The 25,548-nt window shown below is 29.9% G+C and overlaps 2 protein-coding genes across 2 annotated transcripts; both read right to left on the reverse strand.

Moving 5' to 3' along the window:
- Positions 1-11,954: 11,954 nt before the first annotated feature.
- Positions 11,955-15,077, reverse strand: LOC105770347 (protein DETOXIFICATION 40). Its single transcript, XM_012591511.2, has 7 exons — positions 14,491-15,077; positions 13,759-14,390; positions 13,197-13,253; positions 12,784-13,022; positions 12,577-12,695; positions 12,420-12,506; positions 11,955-12,318 (listed from the first exon to the last, which is right to left on the reverse strand). Exons 1-7 carry the CDS (start codon positions 14,845-14,847, stop codon positions 12,253-12,255), a joined length of 1,557 nt encoding a protein of 518 aa, XP_012446965.1. The 5' UTR covers positions 14,848-15,077; the 3' UTR covers positions 11,955-12,252.
- Positions 15,078-20,689: 5,612 nt separating this feature from the next.
- LOC105767470 (uncharacterized) lies at positions 20,690-21,046 on the reverse strand. The gene has a single exon (XM_012587024.2). The coding sequence runs from the start codon at positions 21,044-21,046 to the stop codon at positions 20,690-20,692; it is 357 nt and encodes a 118-aa protein (XP_012442478.1).
- Between the last annotated feature and the right edge of the window lie 4,502 nt (positions 21,047-25,548).

The following is a 25,548-nucleotide window of genomic DNA, read 5'->3' on the forward strand; positions in this document are numbered from 1 at the left end:
ATTGAACAAAATAGAAGCCAAAACCAGAACGAAAACTCCCTTATAAATTCGCAATCATCATAAATCCCCACAAGTCCAGGACACCGTTTCACAAAGTTGCCTATACATCACCAAGCAACAACACCCGGCCTCTCCCCAAGCAGGAAGTCGGTCCACCAATCCATGAAAAGCCAGTCCACCGGCTACACCCATCGCCAATAACATTCTCAAACCACGAACCTATAATCACAGCAATTAAACCGACTATAAAATTCAAGATTTAGCAAAAGATCACCCTCAAAAAAATGAAAGAAAAAAAAAACCATAAAAGACATTATCTCTGACATAAAAATCAACCTATGTTAAATCTTTCTTCAACAAAGCACTCCTCGAAGACTCGAGACAATCTTTCAACTTATGGGATAAATACCTCGACTTGACAACCCCTCAATGGATAAAAAATGTTAATGTTAGAATAAAAGAAAGAAAGGATACACCAAACCTCAAGAAAACGAAATCAATCCTCTTATTGATCCAACTTCAGACTCCTCTCCTCAATCTGCTCTAATTTCTTGATCATCTCTTCATCATTCCTGTAACACCCCTATACCCGGTCCAAGACCCGGTATAAGACTATTACATTTAGTGTCAAAACGGGCATCCGATATAGTTTAATAATTTTCAGAAAATTATTATTAAATATAATAAGCAAAGTCTAATATTAAAATAAGTATAATATATAAATTCTACTTTGATCATTTTAAATAGAACATAAGATTTGAATCCAGTTAAACTATAAGAAAATAAGCCATATTCGTATGCCTATTAATTACATATACTGTACATCAAGTACGACTTTCAAAATATTATCCAGTCTATACATGCCATAAGTTAAAAATTTAAAACATTTAATATCGAGACTGTAGATAGAGTGATGATCTTGCTGACGATCCCCGAGCCTGAAACTTGCTCTTTAAGTCTATAAAACAGAGAGACGTAAACAAACAAAGTAAGCTTTTATAGCTTAGTAAGTCTATAGCATAACTAAAATACTTATAAAAGAATCATATAATTCCTTAAGTAAAATTGTTAAGATCACAAATATCCAATATAATTATTGTTCAAACACTAATATCTTAAGTCATTTTGTTGATATCTAAAAGAATTTATATTTAACTAATATATATAAACAAACATATGTATATACATTATATGCATATAACCGAGTTATTAACATTCTCATTAATTTCATATTTTGATTACTAGTGTACTTATCACTTGCACTTCTTGAATGCATATATATATTATTCAAATACATATGCCAAAAGCAAATAATTATACTTATCAACCACATGTGCCGAATGCACATATATATATACTTATAATTCACATATGCCGAATGCATACATATATATATATCCAACAATTTCATGTATATATGTATATGATTTGGTTATTTGTATTGTATAAATATATGAACATCCTTATGTTATGCGCTGTATCTGCGATAATATCATCTCTTTCGATGGAGAAGGGGGGTATATGCCCCCTTCTATTTCTACATCTAGGATCCGACTTGTATCATTGATAATAATAGGAACTGAACCATTATGGCAAAGAAAAGTTTGATTCATAGGGAGAAGAAGAGGCAAAAATTGGAACAAAAATATCATTTGATTCGTCGATCCTCAAAAAAAGAAATAAGCAAAGTTCCGTCGTTGAGTGAGAAATATTGGAACATTTGAACATATTAAAATAATCTAAGCTAACAATTTCATACTTTTGATTCAATGCAAATCTTAAACATATATATACATATACATTCGACCATATATATCAATATATAATTCTATACCTAATTTCAATACAAGAAATTATACTTGTACGTATATATATATATACATATTCGACTTTATCATGTACTTATGTAAATTCATACTTAATTTCATAACAATAATTTATACATGTATAATGCATAATCAAACCTCACACATTTAAATAATAACATATCTAAATTCAATACAAAAAACATACGCATGTATATTTACATGCTTAATCGAATTTATTATATATTTTAAAACATACTTATTATAAATCAAATCCAAAAGTTTACCATGTATATATTTATAAATTCATTCAACCCTTTCGTATATATTTATGTTATCTAAACTTTTAATTAAATCAATAATTTATACATGAATATACATACGTGAACTTGAATCTTGTATATAAATATAAAACTCTCATATTTCAATCATGATCAAGAACATTTATAGATACATATGCTTATATACCTTTCATACTTTAACTGTTTGCAAAAGTTTATATAAGTATAAACTTATATGTTCGAACATTAGAAATATATATATATATATATATATATATATATATATATATAAATCATTCATACTTTAAATATATTAAATAGATATACTTTAACTTATAGTTATGCAAAAATACAAGACATATACATGTATATATATATTAATTTAATAACATTTAATAGCTAATAGACTTACTTCGGACAGTGAAAAGTCGAAACCGGACTATTAATCAACAACTTTAGCTTTTCCCCAATCCAACTCTGATTTTTTCGGTTCTTGATCTAAATATATTCAAAATGAGCTAGTTTAAATATAATTACATTCAATTTAGTCCAAAAGCACATAAATGGGCAAATTACTATTTTTCCCCTGACATTTACACTTTTTGCAATTTAATCCCTATTGCATAAAACACAAAATACACAAAATTTCCCCACATTATACAAGGGCCGAATATCCCTAATGTTCATACAAGTCCACACATTTCATTTATTTCACATTTTAGTCCCTAAAAATTTAATTTCACAATTTAGCCCTAATTACTCAATTTCACCAAAAATTCAAAGACAAAACATGTTAATCTTCCACATATCTTCCATATTTCATCATCAACTATTACAAAGCTCAAGCATTCATCAATGGCATATCACAAAATCAACATCAAATTCAAAAATTAAAGCATGGGTCTTGTAGTACACAAAGCAATGATATCAAAAACGTAAAAATTATCAAAAACCGAAAGTTTGTTTTGTGCCGAAACCTAGCTTGGTTTTTCTTTCTTTTCTTTTGTTAATATTCGGCCATGGAAGAAATGATAACTAGTTTAAATTTCATGTATTTTTAATTACATATAATGTAATAATAAGCTATTTACCTTACTAACCTTATTTACTAAATAATATATATTTAAACATTAAGGTTAGTCTTGTCCATAACCATCCAATATCTATATAGTGGGTTTATTGCACTTTTAAGCCTCCTAATTAATAAGACATCAACAAATAGATGCTTTAAATTAGATCCCTAAGTTTTCATTTTACACGATTAAGCCATTTTTATCAAATTGAGCACTCAAACGATCAAATTTTCATACGGAATTTTCACACACTAAAATTCGCATCCTGTAAATACTAAAAATAATTTTAAAATATTTTTCTGACTCGAATTTATGGTCCCGAAACCATTTTGTCCGATTAGGGTCAAAATCGAGCTGTTACATTTACACACATATAAGTTTCTTCAGCTATGCCTTACTTTAATAAAAATTTAACTTACCCTTAACACATTCATGATTCACTTTTTGTTCACAACTCATATTCCTAGCCCAAAGTAGACTTTATAGAACACATTGGATATACGAAACAAATACAGAGGTGCATTATTATGCACTATTGAACAGAGAGCACTAAAGTGCTATACAAAGAGTACGAATGTGCTAAACGGAGAGTACTAATGTGCTAATAATCAGAGAGCGCGCTAAGGTCCCTTAATGGCATGCCACTAATATCCTAGTAGTTCTAAATTTCGTTTACTTGAGCATTAAAGCTGAATTTCATATATTTAAATACTTTACATAAATATTTTGAAAAAAAATTCTCATTTCTCCATCATCTACAATTTAGTCCCCATTTCACAAATCACAAATATCACACCTTTTTCACACATATACTTTTACCACAACATCATTACTTAGTGTTCTAACAATATAGCATTTCATATTCTCCACCTATAATTTTCTTTACAAATTTCATAATTTCATAATGTAATCTCTTTTTTTTATTACAAATTTAAATATATAATTTACATTTCTATTCTAAGGGTGAGTTTGGATGGACGATGTGTTTACCTGCGGTTAGTGTAAAAACAACGGTGGCGGTGAGATTAGACACTGTAGCGATACTGTAGCGTGAGACAAAAAGTAAACTAAACACACCGCACCACACCCAATCGCCCATCTAAACCCACCGTAAGTAATTTCATACTACAATATAAGTATTTAAATAAAAATAATTTAAAAATCTTGTAGTACTTACAACAAAAAGGTTGAGATGATGTATTTTCTCCTTCCTTCACTCCTTTGCCTTCTCTTTCCCTTTTTTTTTCAATTAGGTCCTGTCCTTTCTTTTCTTTCTCTCAATTTCATATAAAACATATAACATTTATATGTTGAAAAAAACAATCAAGTGACTTTCCTATACTATTTAATAAAAATAAACATGTATGATATGATAACTTCATCATTTCTTACCTTAGCCCTTAGATTTTTATTAAGGAAATTTCAAAGAAAAATGAAAGTTTGAAGCTTGGATGGTTCAACTATGAAGGTAGGACATGTAGGGAATTAAAAGAAAAGTTGGATGGAAGTTGGGGGGAGATGACTAGGGGTGTTCATTCGGTTAACCGACCCGAAATTACTATAACCGAATTAACCGACCTTCCAAAAATTTTAACCATTAACCGAACCAATTTGTTTTAAAAAAAATTAACCGAACCGAAATTTTTTCGGTTAATAAGGTCGGTTAACCGAATTAACCGAAAATTATGTATTTTTTATTTTTGGTTAAAAATTACCCGAATTACCCGAATTAATTGAATTAACCGAATTAACCGAATTAACCGAATTAACCGAATTACCGAAAAATACTCGAATTACCTGAATTTTTTTTATTTTTTATTTTTAAAATTTAAAAAATTTATAAATTATTAAAGTAAATTGGGTTTTAGACTTTAGTAAATTGGGTTGTCTTTTAGTTTTAGTTTTATTGGATTGGGTAATTGGGTAAACTTTAGTTTTAGTTTTATTGGGTTGGGTAATTAGGTTGGGTAATTGAGTTTGGGCTGGGTTGGATAATTTTATTTATTATTTTTTCGGTTAACCGAAAATTTTCAGTTAACCAACCGGTTTCGAACCGAATTAACCGTTAACCGAAAAATCATAAAAAAATTAACCGACCCCCGACCGAAAAAATTCGGTTAACCGCGAAAAAATTCGGTTAACCGACCGATTAACCGAATTCGGTCGGTTAACCGAATTTTTTCGGTTTTACCCGAATTATGCACACCCCTAGAGATGACTAAGTAGTGACGGTTTGTGTTGAGAAAAGATTATATATTTTAATCTTTTCTCCACTTTTCTACATCATTCCACTAAAATATCTCACATTTTTAATTAAAATGGTCAAATTGCTACCAAGTCCTTAAGCCATCCATCTTTTTATTTTTACCCATATCATTACACATAATAAATATCCACTTGGCTAATTACCACTTTGTCCTTCCTCATCTTTCATATTTCCTAGTATGACTCATACAACACTTTGGTTAAATTTCTTTTTAATCCTTCATCCCTTTCCTCTACTATTATATGTCTCCTAACTTAATATTTTTCCTACTTTGGCCACAACAATTTCTTTATTCTTTCAACTAAATCAATGTATCTATTTTAAAATTTCCTATCTAAAGAGTATTTTTTTATTTTTGTTTATTGGATCTATATCCTTCCGATTTAATACTCAAAATTCCTATTTATTATATTTAAAAAAATTATACTAATTCTTAACTCGATCCATCAACGTACCTAACCCCGAGTTAAAACGTGGATGTTACAATTCTCAATAACCATGATAATAGAGATATTAATAATAAATTTTTTATTCAATGATATAGAGGACTATCAAGTCGAATTGTTGATAAAAGGGCCGGATATTTATATAAAATATATATATATTTAAAGAGTTGGAGCAACTTTCTATAAGTATTTTTAAATTTGGATATTTTAATCATCAAAATTAAAGAAAAACAAAATAAATTATTTAAGTTTATTTTTACCTAATTAATATTTAGACACTACTTATACTTAGATATTACAATTATTAAATTTCATCTTTACCAAATTAATATTTAGATACTATTTCGTATTAGTTTACCAAATTAAACTAAAAATATCACTAAATTTATCATTAAAATTATAAATGCTATAAAGAAATCAAATTTAAAAAATTAAAAAACTTTGGGGCCAAACACAAATTTTTCCTTTTTCTAAATACTAATCATAATATTAAAATAAAAAATATAAAATTTCAAAAAGCTAAAAGAAATTTTACAAAATTTAGAAAGATGGGGAACTGCCAGGGCTCTTGATTTTGCCTCTGTTATTTATATACTTTTAATATCCATAATAATAATAGTTTTATTATTATTAATGATTCAAAGTGTAAATCTTTTAAGTTAATGAGGAACTTGCTTTTATTCTATTTAAAAATAATTTGATATATATGTTGCTTTTTAGCACTTTTATCATATTTATGGAATTAAGAAAATGAAATTAATAAGTTGATGGCATTTTTAAGAAAAATTACATTAAATTTTTATCATTTTAAAATTTATCAAATTATATTTACTTTATCTTTTATGTGAAATATATTTAATTATTTTAATAATTAATAACATAATAATAAAAAATTACTTTAAAAATTGTTACCTAAAATTTTAATAAAAAATAGTATATTACATTAAAATAAATTATAATTTGTATCAAGCTAATATTTTAATAATAAAATATCCTGTCGAACATTTAAGCGCGTAATAACGTAAATCTATATATAGCAGATTATAAGGTAAGTCCGTCAATAAAAGTAGTCCAACTTTTGGGGTTTATCAAGTTTTGTATGAGACTAGGATCTCCTATTAATCAAGCAAGGAGTTCGACTTTTTAAACTTACAAGCAAGTTTCACAAAAAATCACATTTTATAAGTCTCTGTTATTTAAAATTATAAAGATATCCAACTAGCAATAAAATAAAGGCAAATGATTTGCTTTTATTATCCAAAGTTGCTCTACCCCTATTGTATGCCCCTTTATGTGCCCCACCACTAATTTTTTGACATGTGGATTAGTGAATATTGAGTAAATTAATGGATCTTTACTATTTCTCTTGTTCCCTTTTCAATTCACTCCTCGGTGACACTTTGAGAGATCGGTTTTGGTGTATTATTATTGGGAATTACTGGCTTTCTGCTACTTCTGCCTGTAAATATAGCTTGAGTTTTTTACAGCATGAGATTATAGTTGAATTTCAAGCCTAAAACAGCTTCAGTTTGTTAAATTATAACAAGTTTGACTGCTAACGGTTTCCTGGTGGGATATCTAACTCAAATGTAATAATAGAAATCAACTTTTAACTTCAATTGTTTAGGGTTAATGACATACAAATAAAGATGAGATTTTTTGGAGAAAAACTTCATTCTTCCTTATTGTAACAACCCGATCTTGACCCTAATCAGACAAAGTGGTTTCGGGACCACAAATCCAAGTCAAAAAAATATTTTAAAATTATTTTTGATATTTGCAGTATGTGAATTACTATGTGTAAAAATTTTGTATAAAAATTTGATCGTGATAAAAAGGGCTTAATCGCGTAAAATAAAAATTTAAGGGTTAAATTTAAAAGCACCCAATTGTTGTTGTCTTTTAAAAATAAGGGTTATAAATGGAAATTAGGCCATTTAATAGTTAGTGAGAAATTACCCTTAAGTTATATGTTTTATAATTAATTAAACTAAGGTTAAAGTAGTCATTAAGTAATTAAAATATATATTAGTTAAAATAACTTAAGAAATGATGATTTTATCATCTTCTCCAAGCCGAATGTTAAGCAAAAAGAAGCTCAACTATGGCTTTCTAAAGTTCGGCCATATCCTTGCTTAATTAAAGGTTCGTTTTTGTTCGGTTTTTGAAAATTTTTACGTTTTTTAGATCGTTGCTTTGTGTACTACAAGACCCATGCTTTAAATTTAGAATTTGGTGTTGATTTTGTGATATGCCATTGATGAATGCTTGAGCTTTGTGATAGTTGATGATGAAATATGAAAGATATGTGAAAGATTAACGTGTTTTGTCTTTGAATTTTTGGTGAAATTGAATAATTAGGGCTAAATTGTGAAATTAAAATTTTGAGGGACTAAAATGTGAAATAAAGGAAATTTGTGGACTTGTATGAGCACTAGGGACATTCAACCCTTGTATAGTATGGGCAAATTTTGTGTATTTTGTGTTTTATATAATAGGGACTAAATTACAAAAAATGTAAATATTAGGAGTAAAATGGTAATTTTCCCATTTATGTGTTTTTGGACTAAATTGAATGTAATAATATTTAATTTATCTCATTTTTAATATATTTAGATCAAGAACCAAAGAAATCGGAGTTAGATCGAGGAAAAGTTAAAGTCGTAGACTAATCGTCCGGTTTTGATTTTACACTGTCCGAGGTAAGTCTGTTAGCTATTTAATGTCATAAAAATCAGTATATAGGTATGTATATGTGCTGTATTTTGATGAATTATAATTTAAAATATGTTGGTTGAAATAATTAAAAGTATGAGTGAATTATATGCATTATTGTTACATGTTCGAATCATAGGTATATACTTATATGGTCATTTGAATTTAGTTAAAGTATGAAGGTATATAAGGATATACAATTATAAATGTTATCAAATTTAGTTGGAGTGTAAAAGTTTTATATTTTTATATGTACAACTTTTGAATTTATACATGTATATACAAGTATAAAGTATTGGTTTAATAAAAGGTATATATATATGTGTGTGTACTTAAGATTCGAAATAAACATAGGTTTATATTGGTATAAAACTTTGTATTGGATCTATAATATGCAAATATACATGTATATGTCCTTGTATTGAATTCAGTATGCCATTTATATAAGTTTATATGAGGTTCAATTATGCAAATATGCATATATATATATATCTATATATGTTCAGTAATGAGTTTAAGTATGAAATTTATATATGTATAAGGGAAGTTCGATTATGTATGTATATTCATGTAAAAATTCTTGAATGGAATTGAAGATATGAAATTATTAGTTTGGAATATCATAAGGTGTTCGAATGCATGATATTAGGTAGTAGGCTTTAATGTATTAAGTTATATATATATATATATATATGTTCGGATGTATAATTAAGTTATTGAGCTGAATTTGATGTCTGAACTTTATATACCTATGTGGATTAAAGATATAGTTTATAAATTATTGAGTTGAATTTTTATGTGGATAATATATACAAATATGAGATATAACTTCTGTGAATTGAGATTTTAGGCTCTGTGCCTATCAGGTTTATTGCCAGTGAAACATTTCAGACTTTACGTCTAGCAGGCTTAATGCCGGTGAAACAATATCAGACTTTACGTCTAGCAGGCTTAATGCCGGTGAAATAATATCAGACTTTACGTCTAGCAGGCTTAATGCCGGTGAAACAATATCAGACTTTACGTCTAGCATGCTTAATGCCGGTGAAACATTTCAGACTATATGTCTAGCAGGCTAAGTGCCGGTGTACTGAATCAGGCTTTAAGTATAGCAGGCTAAGTGTCAGTGAATCTGTTTAAAAAATGTGATTAAGTGTACAGTTATATGATTTTGGTTATCTTTAATTGATGAGCATATATACCTTCGGCTAAGTGTGTTTAATGAATATGTACATATTCGGTCTATGCATTTGTAAAAATATACATACATGCTTTCGATTTATGCAGTCTATAAATGTATACTTATAAATATTCGGTATATGTATTTGATAAGTATCTACATATGCATTTGAAATGTATACACCTCTATTTATAATTATTTGATGAAGATGAATGCATTTGGTCACATGTATTAGATTTGTATTTGGTTATAAGTTTATTATGAGTATACATACAGTTGGATATGATATGTGTATAACATACATATATGCTCGGTTATATTCATTTGGTTGTAATGTTGTTTGGTATAAATATATATATATATATTCAATTGAACGCATTTCGACAGTACATATATTTGACTATAAATAAAATGATCTGAGTACAATAAATGTATAAATATTAATTATATGTGTTAATTGCAATCTCAAGAAATTAAATTAAAAGTTATATTATTTCTATATATATATATTTCATTATGCAATAGACTTACTAAGCTATAAAAGCTTACTTTGTTTGTTTATGTCTTTCTGTTTATATACTTAAAGATCAAGCTTCAAGCTCGGGGATCGTCAAGAAGATCATCACTCTATCTCTTGTCTCGGTATTAAACCTGCTTAAATTTTAACTATGGCATGTACAAAGCTAGATAAATGTTTTGGAAAGTCGTACTTTGATATATTGTATATGAAATTAATAGTCATCTGAAAATTACTTATATTATGCTTTAACTGGATTGTAATTTCAAAGAGAAGTTTAAAATTTTACATGTTTAATATTAGACCTAGCAATTTATATGTAACCGTTAAAATTATTGAACTATACTGAATGTCTGTTCTAAGTTCTGTTTTGATTAGTAATGCCTCTTAACCGTAATTCGATGACGGATACGGGTTAGGGGTGTTACACTTATACTTTTTAATAGAATTATTAGTGTTTATACTTTTTTAACCATAGATTTTCTAAATACAACATGAAGTGAAGAAGGAGGAGGACTAAATTGAAAAGGAAACAAGAGAAACAATAAAGTTCTATTAATTTACTCAATATTCATTAATCCACATGTCAAAAAAAAAATAGTGGTGGGCGCATAAACTTTTGCGAGGATATTTGCATGGCGCAAGATTCGTAGTTGCATCGTACCATTCCTTGAAAACGTGCATGATTTTGATCTCCTAGTGCATGTTCATTAGATTACTAATTGCTTGATGCACTGACTTCCACATCCCAAGCCCGCTTTAACCCATCATACGCCCCCCACAGTTGGACTTCAATGACCGGACAAATACCAAGGTTACGTGCAAACCCCTCACTCAAGCACCATTATGGTCTCTAATGACTCCCCTACAGTCGCAAGACCAGTATTACTGCTCCTAGCATCATGTGTATTAACTCAATTGCAGCCTAGAGACGGTTTCTCCCGTCGTATTTGTTGCCACTCTCTGCAACGAACTTGGCCATGCAGCTCCATCCTAGCTTTGTTCACCTCCTCACACAATCGAAATCCCGAGCAAATTATGAGAGATTCGAGAGATTTGTGTAGAACCAATCCCAATTTTCATTTTGATCATCATAGAACAAAGGAGCACATGAACGTTAGGCACTAGAGCCGATTGAGTACAATTGTTCAACAAAATTTCTTAAAATTTTAATTATCAGAATCTATCAATTTAGTCGTTTACAACTTAAGTAAATGAATTTAAATTCTAATAATTTAAAAATATTTTGGAACAAAAAATTTCTAAAATCTTTTCACTTTGAATTATAGTTTATATACGAAAACATAAGCCCAAGATCCATGAGTTTATGCTAGTTTTATGGGCCAAAAGCAATAACAGAAAGCTTCGTTAAAGGAATAGGTTGGTTCAATCCCTGTGCTTGATGACTTGGTTTCTAATAGGTTGAACTCAAAATTTTCGTCTTTGTATTATATTTAATTTAAGTATTTACAAATTTTTTACTTTTATATATTATATGTCTTTGTTAAAATCATTAATATCCCAAATCAACTAAGATTTTTTTAAAAAAAAACCCTAAAAGTTGAAATCCGATGTTTCCCATTATAATTTTTTTAAAAAATTTCATGGTTTTGACTTTAAAAAAAGCTCTACTAGACAAAAAGAATAACATTAATAATAAAAAAAATCAAATTAAAATACAAAAAATAAATTCCATCATAAATTTACTCATTACTTAGATTGTTTTGTTAAGCAATTCGCATGAAAATTCCATTTAGCTGGAAGAAGAGAACCGGGAACACATTTGAGGGTAGTAGGACCAAAATGTCTTGGTAGGTGTATAGCAGCATATATCGGGTTATACGGATTTCTCAGTGCTTACTGCTTATCATCTTTAGCTTTAATTTGGTGATATGACGTATTACAGGTGGTGGCTAAACCAATTTATTTATTGCATTTGCTGGCAAAAGCTTAATTCTGTTTTCAACAATCAGTTCTTAAAAAGTGGCTGCTTCTTGTCTTCCCATCTGTCCAACCGCCTCCTTGCTATCTCCACCTGAAATTTCAGTAATCCGTTCATCAGTTCCGACCACATCAGAGCACATGATTTTTAGACAAATTAAGACGACCAAGTGTGTTTCGACGGGACGGACTTACCTCTTTGTTCCAATCTGTTGTAAATGTCACCCACAATAAAATGAGGGTTTGCATCATTGTTCCTCCTATCATCCCGGACCATATTCCCTGTTCAAAGATGGGAAAACATGGTTTATTTACCAAGGAACCGAATGACTTAATTCAAGGCAGACTTTACCTTTGCACCGAGGTCGTACTTGAATCCGAGAACACAGCCCAAGGGAATCCCAACTACGTAATAGCATCCCACGTTTACATAGGCTACAAATGCTTGCCATCCACATCCAACAGCCACCCCTGCATCCATCCATCCATCCATCATATATTTCGTTTCACTTCCAAACATGGGAACCTCACACAGCTGGTGGCTGAAAATTTTTCTTACCAGACAAGACAGGTTGAATCCCATTAAGGATAAGAGTGACAGCCAAGAATGGGCATAGGTCCGAGACTGCTTTTGCCACCGTCTCACCTTCCGTAAATGCATAGCTTATAACATCTCGCAGAGCTAATACAATGACAGCTTCCACTACAGCAATTATGAGGGAGACCAAAGTCACGACAGCAACCGTGAATGCCGCCGACTTGGGATGTTCCGATCCGAGCTCGTTGCTGACCCTAACACTGTTCTAATGGAAACATAAACACTTGCAAGATTTTAGCTTAAATTTTTTGACCGGAATTAAAGGGGAAGTAGTCTTTACGGTAATTTTAATTGACATTTTTGGGATTGTAGAAATATAATTTTGAGTGCTTCTGTTTGTTAAATTAAATAATAATGAATTAAAAGCGACGAACCTTGCAGCTGCATTGAACCCGACAGAAATCATGAACATCAATCCAGATATAGACATGCTGCACCCAAGTAAAAACCATCAAATTCTTGGTCGTTAATATTTCAGGTTGACGGTACAGTTAATAGAAATGAATAATAAAAGAAAATGAATTTATCTTTTAAAATTTTGGATAATAATTGAATAAAAATATATATTATGAATGATAAAGCATAAATCCGCCAATTTAATTAGTGACCGACAAAAATATTCGTTATAAGGGAATAGTCAAATTAAACTATAAATTCAATTCAAAATATATCCTTTGGCAATAAAAAGTGGAGCGCATCGTTTCCTCCCACATACAGACTTTGTCATAAATCTCATATAATATGCATTTTTTGGAAGAACGTAATAAGGTTTTACTATTCCCCCTTTTCACCTTTTGCTTTTAGAAACTTGATTAACAAGTTGAATTAAAAGACAAACTAACCAGGATCACTAGCTCTAATGTCTGCTTTATGGATTATAATATATAGGATGATAACTTAAATAATATGGAAGAATTTAGTTGCCAAGTATCTTACCAGATAGAAAGAGAGTCGAGTGCAAGCTCAGGATTCTCCAGCAAACCAGCGATCAAGACCAGTATCTGAAAGTACCAAGTCTCCAAGCACAGCATGACGGCCGAAGCAGCCGATAACTTCAAGAAATCCCATAGCCCAGAAAAGGCCTGCGAACTCAGCCCAGACCATGTAAGCTTACACTTGTCACTTATCAAGATATACACCATTTGGGCCCCCACTATGATCCACCACGACAAGCTGAGCACCAGAGATGCACCTATCAAACCCAACCCTATCTTGTAAACTGCGACCCAACTTAGCAGGAGGTGCAGCACAAGTGTCGCAGCTGATATGTATGCACTGGGAATCACAATGCTTTGAGATTGGAGGAACTTTTGTATGGGGAAATTGGCAGCGTAAGCAAAGATTTGTGGGATCAAACCGTAAACAAAAATAGCAGCCGCTGATGCAACCTCCGCCGGCTCGCCTAGTAACATCAAGATTGGCTTGGAAAAGATATAGGCCAACATCAGCGGGATCCCTGTTAGTGTAAGGACAATGATTGATCTCTGAAGATAAATCCCTAACATGTCGTATCTAAGCGCCCCATAAGCTTGCCCGCATAGAGTCTCTACAGCACTCCCCATCCCTAGCTGCAAAACGTTAGTTACATGAAGTGATCGAGGATGAATATTTCAAATATTAAAAAAAAAAACAGAAAAAAAGAGAATAAAGTAGGTTAAATTTTATCACCATGAGACCATAAGCAAGGAGTTGGATGCCGCTGTTGCCAAGAGAGGCAGCGGCGAGCTCAAGATTGCCTAGATGACCACAGAAAACACGAGTGGATAAGGACATAGCATTGTTGATCATATAAACAAACACCGCCGGTGCTGCCAGACGGAAAAGGAGCTTCATTTCAATCAACGTGGCCAATCGGAGACGCTTGAAGAAAGGCAGTTCGGTGTCCGACAAAACTTTCTCGAGTCTAGAGTCCACCTCATGGCCATGACTAGCTCCTGATGAGCCGTCCGAGGGTAGCAGGTGCTGATGATCATCATCCATGGAGTTATTCAATATTGGGTGATTCAGCTCCTGTTGGGAACCCATGGTGTGTGTTTTTTTTCCCTAGCAGTTCTAGGCTATGGTTGATAGTAATTAGAGAAATTATTAATCGGCCTTAAAGTAGATTGTAAGGAATTAGGGATTATTTCTGTTGATATACGTATAGGGTTGTATTGCATTGAAGTGAAGTATAGTGCCAGTTGCCATTGTCAGTAATGGTTGGCGGCTATCATTTCTTGGGATTGTTTCTGAATGAATGAATAATGCAGCGTTTGAATATTCCAAAGGCGAATGCCATTTTCTTCTACCACTCACTTTACCACACATATACCGCCGAAAAACTTTATTAAATTACTATACAATATGTCGCTTTTAACTTTTTTCTTTAATTTTATATTAATCTATTGTTACGTAAAGGATTTTAATAATTGTGCCAAAGGAACAACAAAAATTATCCCAAAATTTATGTGTAAGTTTCCTTTATGATAATGCATATTTTTTATTGTCGTTATTTGATTATATTTATCGTAATTATATCTTGCAATTGTGATTTAAAAGTAAACAATTATAAAAGTCAATCAAGGAAAAACCAGTAAGATATTAAATCATTTTTACATAGGTGTTCATAATTATTGAGAAAAGGAGAATTCCATTCTCGATTAAACATTTCTTTTCAAACCAATCAGCAAGTAACATAAATAACAAAACTACAAAATTGATTGAATGTCTTGGGAGTTTACTATAATGGTAGGTGATAATGTTTAGATGAAACATAATTTTGCATCAAAAAGCATCACCTTAAATAAATTTATTGTCCGAAACAACACAACATTATGAACTAGTATTTTCATTAAAATATGTATCTTAATCTCTCATGGAAATATGCATATATCTTATATTTATATAAATAAAGAGTATATCTAAAACTATCCATAATTCCTTCTCAATCCTTAAATAGGAAGGTAATGTATTTCAGCGCACTCGAATTCATGTCTTTATGTACTGACAAAATACAGATATCAATCGAGTTAAGACTAAATTGACAATAAACTATTGATATTTAACTTATACCCAACTATCCCCAACCTTTACTTCATACTTCGATGGAACTTTAAATTTGAAATAATTCAATAAATTTTTTTAGCAGCTTTAACCTACTTTTAATATACTTTTAGATGAGCAATACGTTGTTTCTCATTTAACAAGGAATTAAGACCCGTGACAATGCACGTTTACAGCCCCATTTATTTATACAAATCGGTATGAAGTGTATGGTATTTGGTAAGAACTACTATAAAAATTTGCAGTCGATCTATGGCCTCTACGAAGCAAACAAAGTGATAACATTTGAAGGAATCTTGTCCTAGTTAAGGTTTAAAAAAAAAGAGTTTTTTTTTTCCCCTTTTTTTACCGAGAATCTTGATCTGGTTTATTTTAAATCGTAGGGCCAGTTTCTGTCCCAACTGTACAGATATAAACATTAAATATTAGATATCGGGGTTAGTAACATGTCTGATCTCAAATCTCGAGTCAAAATTTAATTTACTTCATAGTGTTTAAAAACAGAATTGATTGATCCTTCTAGCTTATCTTATAATCTTTTATTTAACTCATGCCCGTGTAATGTGGCATGCGTGAAATCCAATTTCAGTAAAAATTCCATCGTGATCTGAACCCGGTTTTTCTCATTCACTACCTCACGTATATAAAAAACCTACCCCAAAAGACGGAAACCGAGTTATCTAGTGCGTGGCACATTGTTTGTCTTAATATATATTATATATTGGATGACCCCAAATTTCATTATATACTAATTTACGATTGTTTTCTTTCTTGTAGGTTTGGAGAAATAAAGACACTATTAAAGACAGGAATGCTAATTTGGGTTGCATTTATGTCAACTTTTAGTTAAGTTGGAATCCTAATACGGCAGTTTCTATTGGCTTTAATCCATATTACATCCAACACCAATTATCTAAGTTTCAATTTGCAATCACATTTTCGATTGTATCATATTTTTCGTGAATACAGATCTAACAGAAATTATCACAATCATGAGTTTTTATTTTTATAATTTCAAATTTAAAAATTATGTTTACAATCATAAAAGTCTTATCATTCCTAAAATATTTTATAATATTTTAATTAATTTAATATCTTTATATATATGAAATAAATGCACTTGAAAACATGCATTCTTTTGAATTTTTATATATTATTTAAATATTTTTTAAAAATATTATATAATATTTTATAAATATAAATGTCACTACTAGCGTTGAAATATAAAACAAATAAAGATATAAAAAATAAAATCATCTAAATTTTGTAAATGTTATTTTTTTTCCTCCCGACTTTTTCATCACGTGTAACATTTTTTTTTTTAATTCATCTCTTTTGACTTTTGCCATCTTCTTCATCTGCTCTTCGCCTTCGCACTGCTTCTCTCTTTCTCTAACAGCGGCCTTCTGTCTATCTTCTTCTCTCCTTTTCTTTTTTCTTTTTTTTTTTTTTTTCCATTTTTTAACGTTAGGAAAGCTTAAAAAGGGGAATAGCGGGCCGTTTTTACCGCTATTCACCGCTATACCGATTGTTATCCTTCATTATTGTTACTCTTTGATGGGATTAATATTGTAATCCTTCAACTTTTATAATATCATTATTGTTGTCACTGTCATTTCCTAAAAAGGCAAATTACAATTAAAACCCTAAAACCTCAATTTTCTGAGCCCACAGCATTTGTATGGTTGTCACTGTCTTTGTTGGAAGGCCAGCTATATTTGAACCCGAATAGAGGGAAATGGTAAAGCGCTACAACAATGATAATGACTATCCCATCATAGGCTGGAGACCAATGCATTCATTCAATCACCCCAGCTACCTCTATTAAGATCAATCTACCTTCCTCCAACTTTTATTTTATTTTTACGCTTCTTACATAGAATATCAGTATAGGATGGTATGATCTTTTAAAAATTTTATTTAAGAGAAGTGAGTATATTCATATGGGTAATAAATATGGAACCTGAGTATATATATTGGAAAATAGGAGTAAAGGCCGCAGTGTGGATCAAATATTTGTAAAAGATGTAAGAAAACATCTCATTTTTATTTACATCGATTTAGAAAATGAACAGAACACTTTGACAAGGATAGCAGATCAAATTTAAATAATTAAATTAGAGAAATCAAAACTCACAATCCATCCTTTTTTGCAGTGATGGGCTAGCCCATAAATGATTCCTTTTCTCTCTCCCCTCCCCACCATTTCCTTTCCGTCCATAAGCCATCTTCTAAAACGTGTCAGGGCTATACTTTTCGAAAGTGAATGGTGTTTGTACTATAGTTTTATTTTTTTCACTGTTAGCTTTGATTTCTCAAGTTTTTAATATAAAAACATCTAACCTAAATTTTACATATTTATTCCAAAGTTATTTTATGGAAGTTTATTGAAAATTTTATTAAACATCTTCAAGTATTTAAAATACTAAAAAATATTTAAAAAAATACGTTTTAAATGTGTTTTATATCGAATATCTTTGAGTTGATCCTAAGTTGTTTTAAAATATTTAAAAATAATTTTTTAAGCAATTTAATGTAAATCTCATCATAGGCCAGATCTAGTTAGGTCAATTCGGATCGGGCCTGAACTAAAAAATGGGCTTAAATTTTGTCCAAGCCCGACCCAGATAAAAATGCTAAAACCAAGCCTGCCTCGACCTGGCTCACCCGTATTAATTTTTTTATATTATTCTTTTATATAAAAACAAATATTAAAAAATATGATACATCAAATACATCAAAAACATTAAAATAAATGTTTCCCAACAAATTGAAAATATATTTAAAAGAGTATTTATACTTAAATAACACTAATTTAATTGCAACTTAGCAAGCAAATATCTCTAAAATAGTAGCAAAAGAAATGTTTTATCTTAGCCTTAACAAAAAAAAGATTATAATTTGTCCTTGAAAGATATCAATTCAAGTTAATAAATTTAAAAAAATCTTGAAAGTGAGACTATAGTAGTATAAATAAGCAATTAGTGTCAAACCGGAATACATTAATTATTGTGAAGCATTTCTACTCTCTCTCAACTTTTAGAAAAAAAATTTAAAATCTCAATTTACCCCTCTTAACATTTTTAACTGCAACATTCAAATCCTTGATGTTGTGTAGGTGGATGACATAATCATCACTGACCACATTGAATCTATGGTTAATCAGGTGATTTTAATTTTTCAATTAAAGATCTTAGTAGCTACATTACTTTTTAGATATTGAACTTAAATGTCTTGGTGCTTGATTTTGTCTCAAGAAAATTACATTAATGAGCTTCCGTACCATGCCAACAAGTATGACTACGGCCTTGCTAGCACACCTATGAGCAACAAAAAAGAACTATAGTTACGTGATAACTCTCCTCCTACTTATGTCACTCGCTATTGTTGGGTTCTTGGAAGGTTCTGAAATGAGTTCCCCGCCGCCGCCCCCCCAACCTCTGGCCATATACTTTTCTTTGGTATAAGTCCTATCAGCTGGACTTCAAAAAAAAAGAAAACGACAATGGTTGACTTGGGTTAAACACCTATTGCACGAACTAGGTGTCTTATTACCACTATCGCCCAATGTCTATTGCGACATTGTTGGTGTTCTATATCTTAGTGAGAATATAGTTTTTCATACTCGAATGACACACGTGGTTTTTCACTTTCACTATGTTCGCCATCACGTGCAAAACAACCAGCTTTGCGTGGTTCCATGTTCTTGCAATAGATAAGCTAACCAACACTATCATCAAAATCTTTGGCCAAACTAGCATTTGACTGAAATTTATCCAAGTTGGGTGTTGTTTCACGCTGCTCAACTTGAGAGGGGGTATTGGCACATGTCTTCAATCACAGAGTTATGATATTGTTGCCACAACAAATTGTGTTGTTAGACCAAGTCAAATATCATTGTTTACTTAACTATTTTTGTTCGTGACGATTGTTACTCCATTTTAAATTATATCTCCTTTGTATTAGGAGCTATTAATAGATGTTATTTAATTCAGCTTTGTATTTCAAGTGATTGAACTAATTAACACAGTTTTCATTTTATCAAACCTCCAAGTGGATTTGAGTATTTTTCCCATTTGAAAATTACTTATTAACGTTACATATAAGGTAAAATAATGCCAAGGCTACCATATCATCATCTAGGTTTAGGGTGGATTAAATCCAGAAAATTCGAATGAGTAAGTGCTAAACTGATAAAAGTTATAAAGGATGAGGTCTAAATTTCGAATTACTCCTTTTTAACAAAATGGTGTCGGGCCTGGAAATTGAGGAACGGGTGGCAACTGAAATTAGGCTTATCCCCAGACCAAATTAATATCATATGTATCCTTAATTCAGACCTAATATTCTGAACGTGAGCCCAGTGGATTAATTTTTTTTTAATGCATAAGTCCAAATCTTAGAATTAGGAGATCAATATCTGTTGTACAAGAAAAATAGTTAATAAAAATGTTATACGTTTAAAAATTAAATTAATTTAAAATTTAAAAAATAATAAAATTAAATTTCTTCAAATTGCCATTTATAAATATAGACTAATATGTGTAAAAATATTACTTTGAGATAGGTTGAATTTAGGTAAATAATGTCGAAAATACTATATACAAAGGCTTTAACTTAGCCTACAACTTTAATTATATTTTTCATTTTTTTCTTCATAATTTCTTTATTCTATATTTAATTTTGAAAAAAAGTCTAAAACCAAAAGGTTTGAATATTAATTACAGGATCAGAATTCAAGAGAGAGAGATGTACACATCAACAATAGAAAACGGTGCCAAATGATGTAGGAATTGAGGCACCACCATCTATGACTCATCATAACCTAGTTCACCTCCGGAATACTTTGTAGCACTGGCTTCCATGAGCGAGGTTGCTCAAACTCAAACATATCTCCTCCTCCTCCACCCTTCACCATCCTGGCTAAGAGTAGCTGTTCAAGAGTCAAGCCCTGCATCTCCACCTTGTGCACCAACTGCTCCAGCTCCTTCTTTGAAATTGTTATCTTCACCTCTCTGGTATTAATTGCATCTGTCTTCCCACCAAAAAGTTGCCTCGTCTCCTTCTCCATAATGTTAATCTCATCATCACCATAATCTCCACCCATCTGAGATGACTGCAATGACCAGCTGGTCTCGTCATCAGCCCAAGTTGACTTTTCGCGTCTAATACAGTTCCCCATCTCTTTATTACCACTGCCTTCTAATAGAGATTTTGGACAGGGAAGGGGGCGCAGTTTTTATAGAGAGGAAGAAGAGCAGTGGCTAAGGTTCCTTCCTGGAACGACAGGATCTTCAGCTACGGCCTTACGTGGAAACTTAATAGCTTGGTTGGTTGACCAAATTAAGATTACCCCGCTGTGAAATAAAGGGACCCTGTAGGAGGCTAACTAAGAAGTAAGAAGAGATCACCTTTAAGGTTTGAAGTATTGATCAGCTTTAACACGTAAGGGTGAAATTAAAGCAAATGGTGAAAATTTGGAGTGTGAAACGGATTAAGAGAGGGATCTTTTGGATCGAGGAAAAAAGGTGGTGTGAACAAAATGCATGGTATTGGAATCTTTGACATATTTGCCTTTTTCACCCCTCACGTTGTTGCATGTTGCCATGCTTTGCTTGAGAAACAACTATCTGTTTTAATTTCCTTTTATGTTTATTGATATTCTATTCACACGCACTATTGGTTTTTTTTTTAATGGTTGATGCATGGAGTTGTATTTCCCTATAATATCATTTTCAAGGATGGAGTTAAAAATTTTATTTTAAAAATATTATATTATATTATATTATTAATTTTAGAGAGAATCAAAGTTACAAATTTTCTATTTATTTGAATGATTAAAAGATTTAGAAAAAAATTAAATACTTGAGAGAAATTATAAATTAAAAACATACGAAAATATTGGAATGTTTAAGAATCAGATCGGTGTTGGAATTCATTAGATCATCGAGTCATTAATTTAATCAGTTCGACCGATTCGTTTAATTTAATTAAATAAATTGTTAAAAATTTTGTAAACAATTAAAAATATATATATATTAAAAATTCAGTTGAATCGGTTTTTATCTAGTTCAACCGGTTCTGACTAATTTCTAGATCAATAGATTTAATACCCTTCTCTGAACTGATTTCAAATTCGAATCAAACAATTTTGATATTCGTGAAATGAATTAATATTTATCAAAATATTTTTTATAAGAAAAAAATTGAGTTATGAAGTATGTATGAGGATATATTAGCATCCTGGATAAATATGGTATTAACTTCTTTAATTGGCACAAAATGATGGTGCATAATATAAAAATATATAAATTCCAGGGAAGTTATGGTTGTTTCATCAAAACAACGTGAAAGAAAGATGCAAATCCAAGTTCATACAAAATAACTATTTCATTTTTCTATTCGTCCATGTTGCTTTTCTTGCTTAAATTTTGCATGCAACCACCTCATTTTTGCCTATATTTTACATGTCAATCATATTTACATTTTTCCTTAATTTGTTTTTACCTTCAATTCTGTGTCAGAAATTAATGCCCACAGGAAATTATAGCAAACAATATGCAATGATAAATACTCAATTTTTATAATAAAAAACATAAATATGATAATATAATAATAAAAATTATATAATAAATGTTTATTTTTTCAATTAAATAAATATTTTTTATTTTTTTTCCTGTCAAATTTGAACATGTATTTCACTGTGCTAAACACATATTTGGCACCTAAATACTCTGTCCATGTGGTTGTATGAGGTGGGTAGTCAAATTCATCATGTTAATTAAATTAAGCAGAGATTGCCTGAAAAGAAGGTCAATCCATCATCGATGCATGCAGTATCAATTTGATACTCCTTATGCCCTAATTTACTAACTTGTATGATCCAAATTTGAAGTTATATCACAATTGAGTTGGAACAATGTTAATGAATGACACTAATTGAACTCTTGAATATAGTATAGATATACATAATGGTCTTATTATAAATTTTATTTATCTACAAAATTAAGAATTAACTTTCACTACTTTAATTTATTAGAATTTGGTTATTCTACTTTAATAAAATTAAGAAATTACGTAAAATTAAACGGTTGATTTTACTAATTCTTTGCATAAAATTATTCAACCAATGATTTTCTAATTAATGATTTGACGATGAAGTTTAATAATGTTATTTAATTAGATCAACAATTTTAATTTTTATAAAGTACAATTTTAATTTTGAAATTCAATCATCTTATTTTTTATTTCAAAGAATTTAGTCTCTTTATTTTTTTATTTAAAATTGGAAGTTTAATTGTTAACATTGTTAAAGTTTTTCAGTTAAATTTAAGTCCATTGCAACATTAACCGAATAATTTTTTTTATATATATATTTGAAAATGTCATACCAATAAATTTAGGGTAAACTACCAAAATAGTCACTTTTGTTTCTCTCAGGTTACATTTTAGTCACTTATGTTTGAAATGTTACGTTTTAGTTACTTATGTTATCATGTTGTAACATTTTGTTTCCCTCTGGTTAGTTCCGCCATTGTCCCTGACAAATCATTAGGATTCATTTTCAATAGAATCCTCCGCATTCACGGGTTCCGTCGTCCCCATCGCTCTCGATTAATGCTTAGGTCTGAATTCTCCAATGGAGTCTTAATTTAAATTTAATATTTCTATTTCTTTAATAAAATAAAAATAAAATTTGTTCTTGAGTCAACCTTCTCAGCCTTTATTGACTTAAGTTAAGGCTCTTGATTTTTTCTTCAATGAACAGATATTCATCTAATTGTTGATGAATCTCTATTTATGCTCTATTACATTACTCTTTATGAGATGCTTCATAGACCTTACATATTGGAATCCTATATCATTTCATTGCTATTTCTGGTTCTCTCTTTCTCTCATCCTTCTATTTATCCACATACTTTTTATTTTGCTTCACAATTTTGATCTATTCATAATCAGATTGGTTTTGTCTTTTACTTAATGCAAAAAAAATTCAGGGTGTAACGATAAGCTGACATGACATGTTAAATCATCATTTCAAACAAAAATTTCAGGCTAAATTATACTATTGGTCCCTATATTTTTTGATGGAGAAGCAGAAGACAACGGAAAAAATAAAAGAAAAAAATAGAGTTAAAAGAACATAAAAGAAAAAAAAATTACTCAAAAAAAAATAGGGATCAATTGTATAATTTAATCCTTTTTTTTTTGAAATGATGATTTAATGTGCCACGTCAACTTACCGTTACACCGTAAACGACTTAGTGACTAAAATATTACAATACATGAACATAAGTGGCTAAAATATAATATTTCAAACATAAATAACTCGTGGTAAGAAGCATGAATCGTCAATGGAATAGTCAAGCTTGCAACGAAACTCCCACTTGACCGACATGTTTTCAATGTTTTGTTAATTTAATTAGTGTATTGGTTCTTCAAATTCCATAGCTTAATGCTTGTACTACAAATTCCTTATCACCAACAAAATATATGTTACGATATATTTAACATGTAAATTTAAATTCTTTAATATTATAATATATGATATATAAAAATTTAAATATAATAAAATTACAATTGACTCAAATATAAAGTGTTTTTATTTTTGTGCGTCTTTATTATTATTACAATGTTATGTTACTATGATTTTGATATTAACAAATATTCAATTTAAATTTTAGTACAAATGTAATAAAATAATTTATGGTAACTAATTATTAATACTATGATATATAAAATATAAAAATAAATATTTTTAAGTAATTAATAAAAGTTATTGTAAAATTTAATTTGAATATATAAACCATATTTTAAATTTATAGTTAATATAAATGGAGGAAATTTTCAACTTTTGGTATGTCTTGAAAAGTGATCATGTAAAAAGTTTTATGGTTTCAAAAGTTATCTATTTACTAATGTTTTTACTTGAAAAACATTTTTGGAATATAACTGTTCGGCATTACTTTTAGGATAAAGATAAGGCATAATGACAAATTTAGCTATTAGCATAAGGAGTTAAGTTGTTATTTTAATGAAAATATTGACTAAAACGTCAAATTTATACACATGGCAACCCGCATGTCAATTCACATGTACTTCATGTTAGTTTTTAAATTTTATGAACTTTTAATAATTTTTTGATTTTTAAATATTTTTATAGCTATTAAACTATTTGTTGATGTGACATATAAAACAAATATTGCAATATTAACATGAAGCATATTTGGTTTTCATGTCAAACAACGTTAAAATATTAATATTTTAGTTAGCATTTCGTTAAAAATGATTTGCCTCGTTTTGAAAGGTTAATAATAAATTTAACTTTAAAAAAATAAAAATCAAATTGACAAAAAAAAATATAAACATCCAGAAATAAATATATTATTATGCCTAAAAACAATTGCAGATGCTTGACTTTTAGAATTAAAAATTACGGTTAAAAATTGTTTTACCACCCAAATGGAAAAGTTTTGCGTTGAGGTGAAATTAACAAAATATATTTATTTATTTTAATTATTTATAAAATATTTAAATATTAAATTAAATTATATTTAATGTATTAGTAGGTGTTTGAAAATTTAGATACGTAGGTAGTCATCCAATGGGCTTTCATGTCTTTGCTGCTCCTCCTGATGTGGGCTTAAGCAGTTTGTGTTATGTTTGCAATGGCATAACTTCTCC

Source organism: Gossypium raimondii, chromosome 5 (assembly GCF_025698545.1).
Source record: "Gossypium raimondii isolate GPD5lz chromosome 5, ASM2569854v1, whole genome shotgun sequence".
In the NCBI taxonomy this organism is placed as follows: domain Eukaryota; kingdom Viridiplantae; phylum Streptophyta; class Magnoliopsida; order Malvales; family Malvaceae; genus Gossypium; species Gossypium raimondii.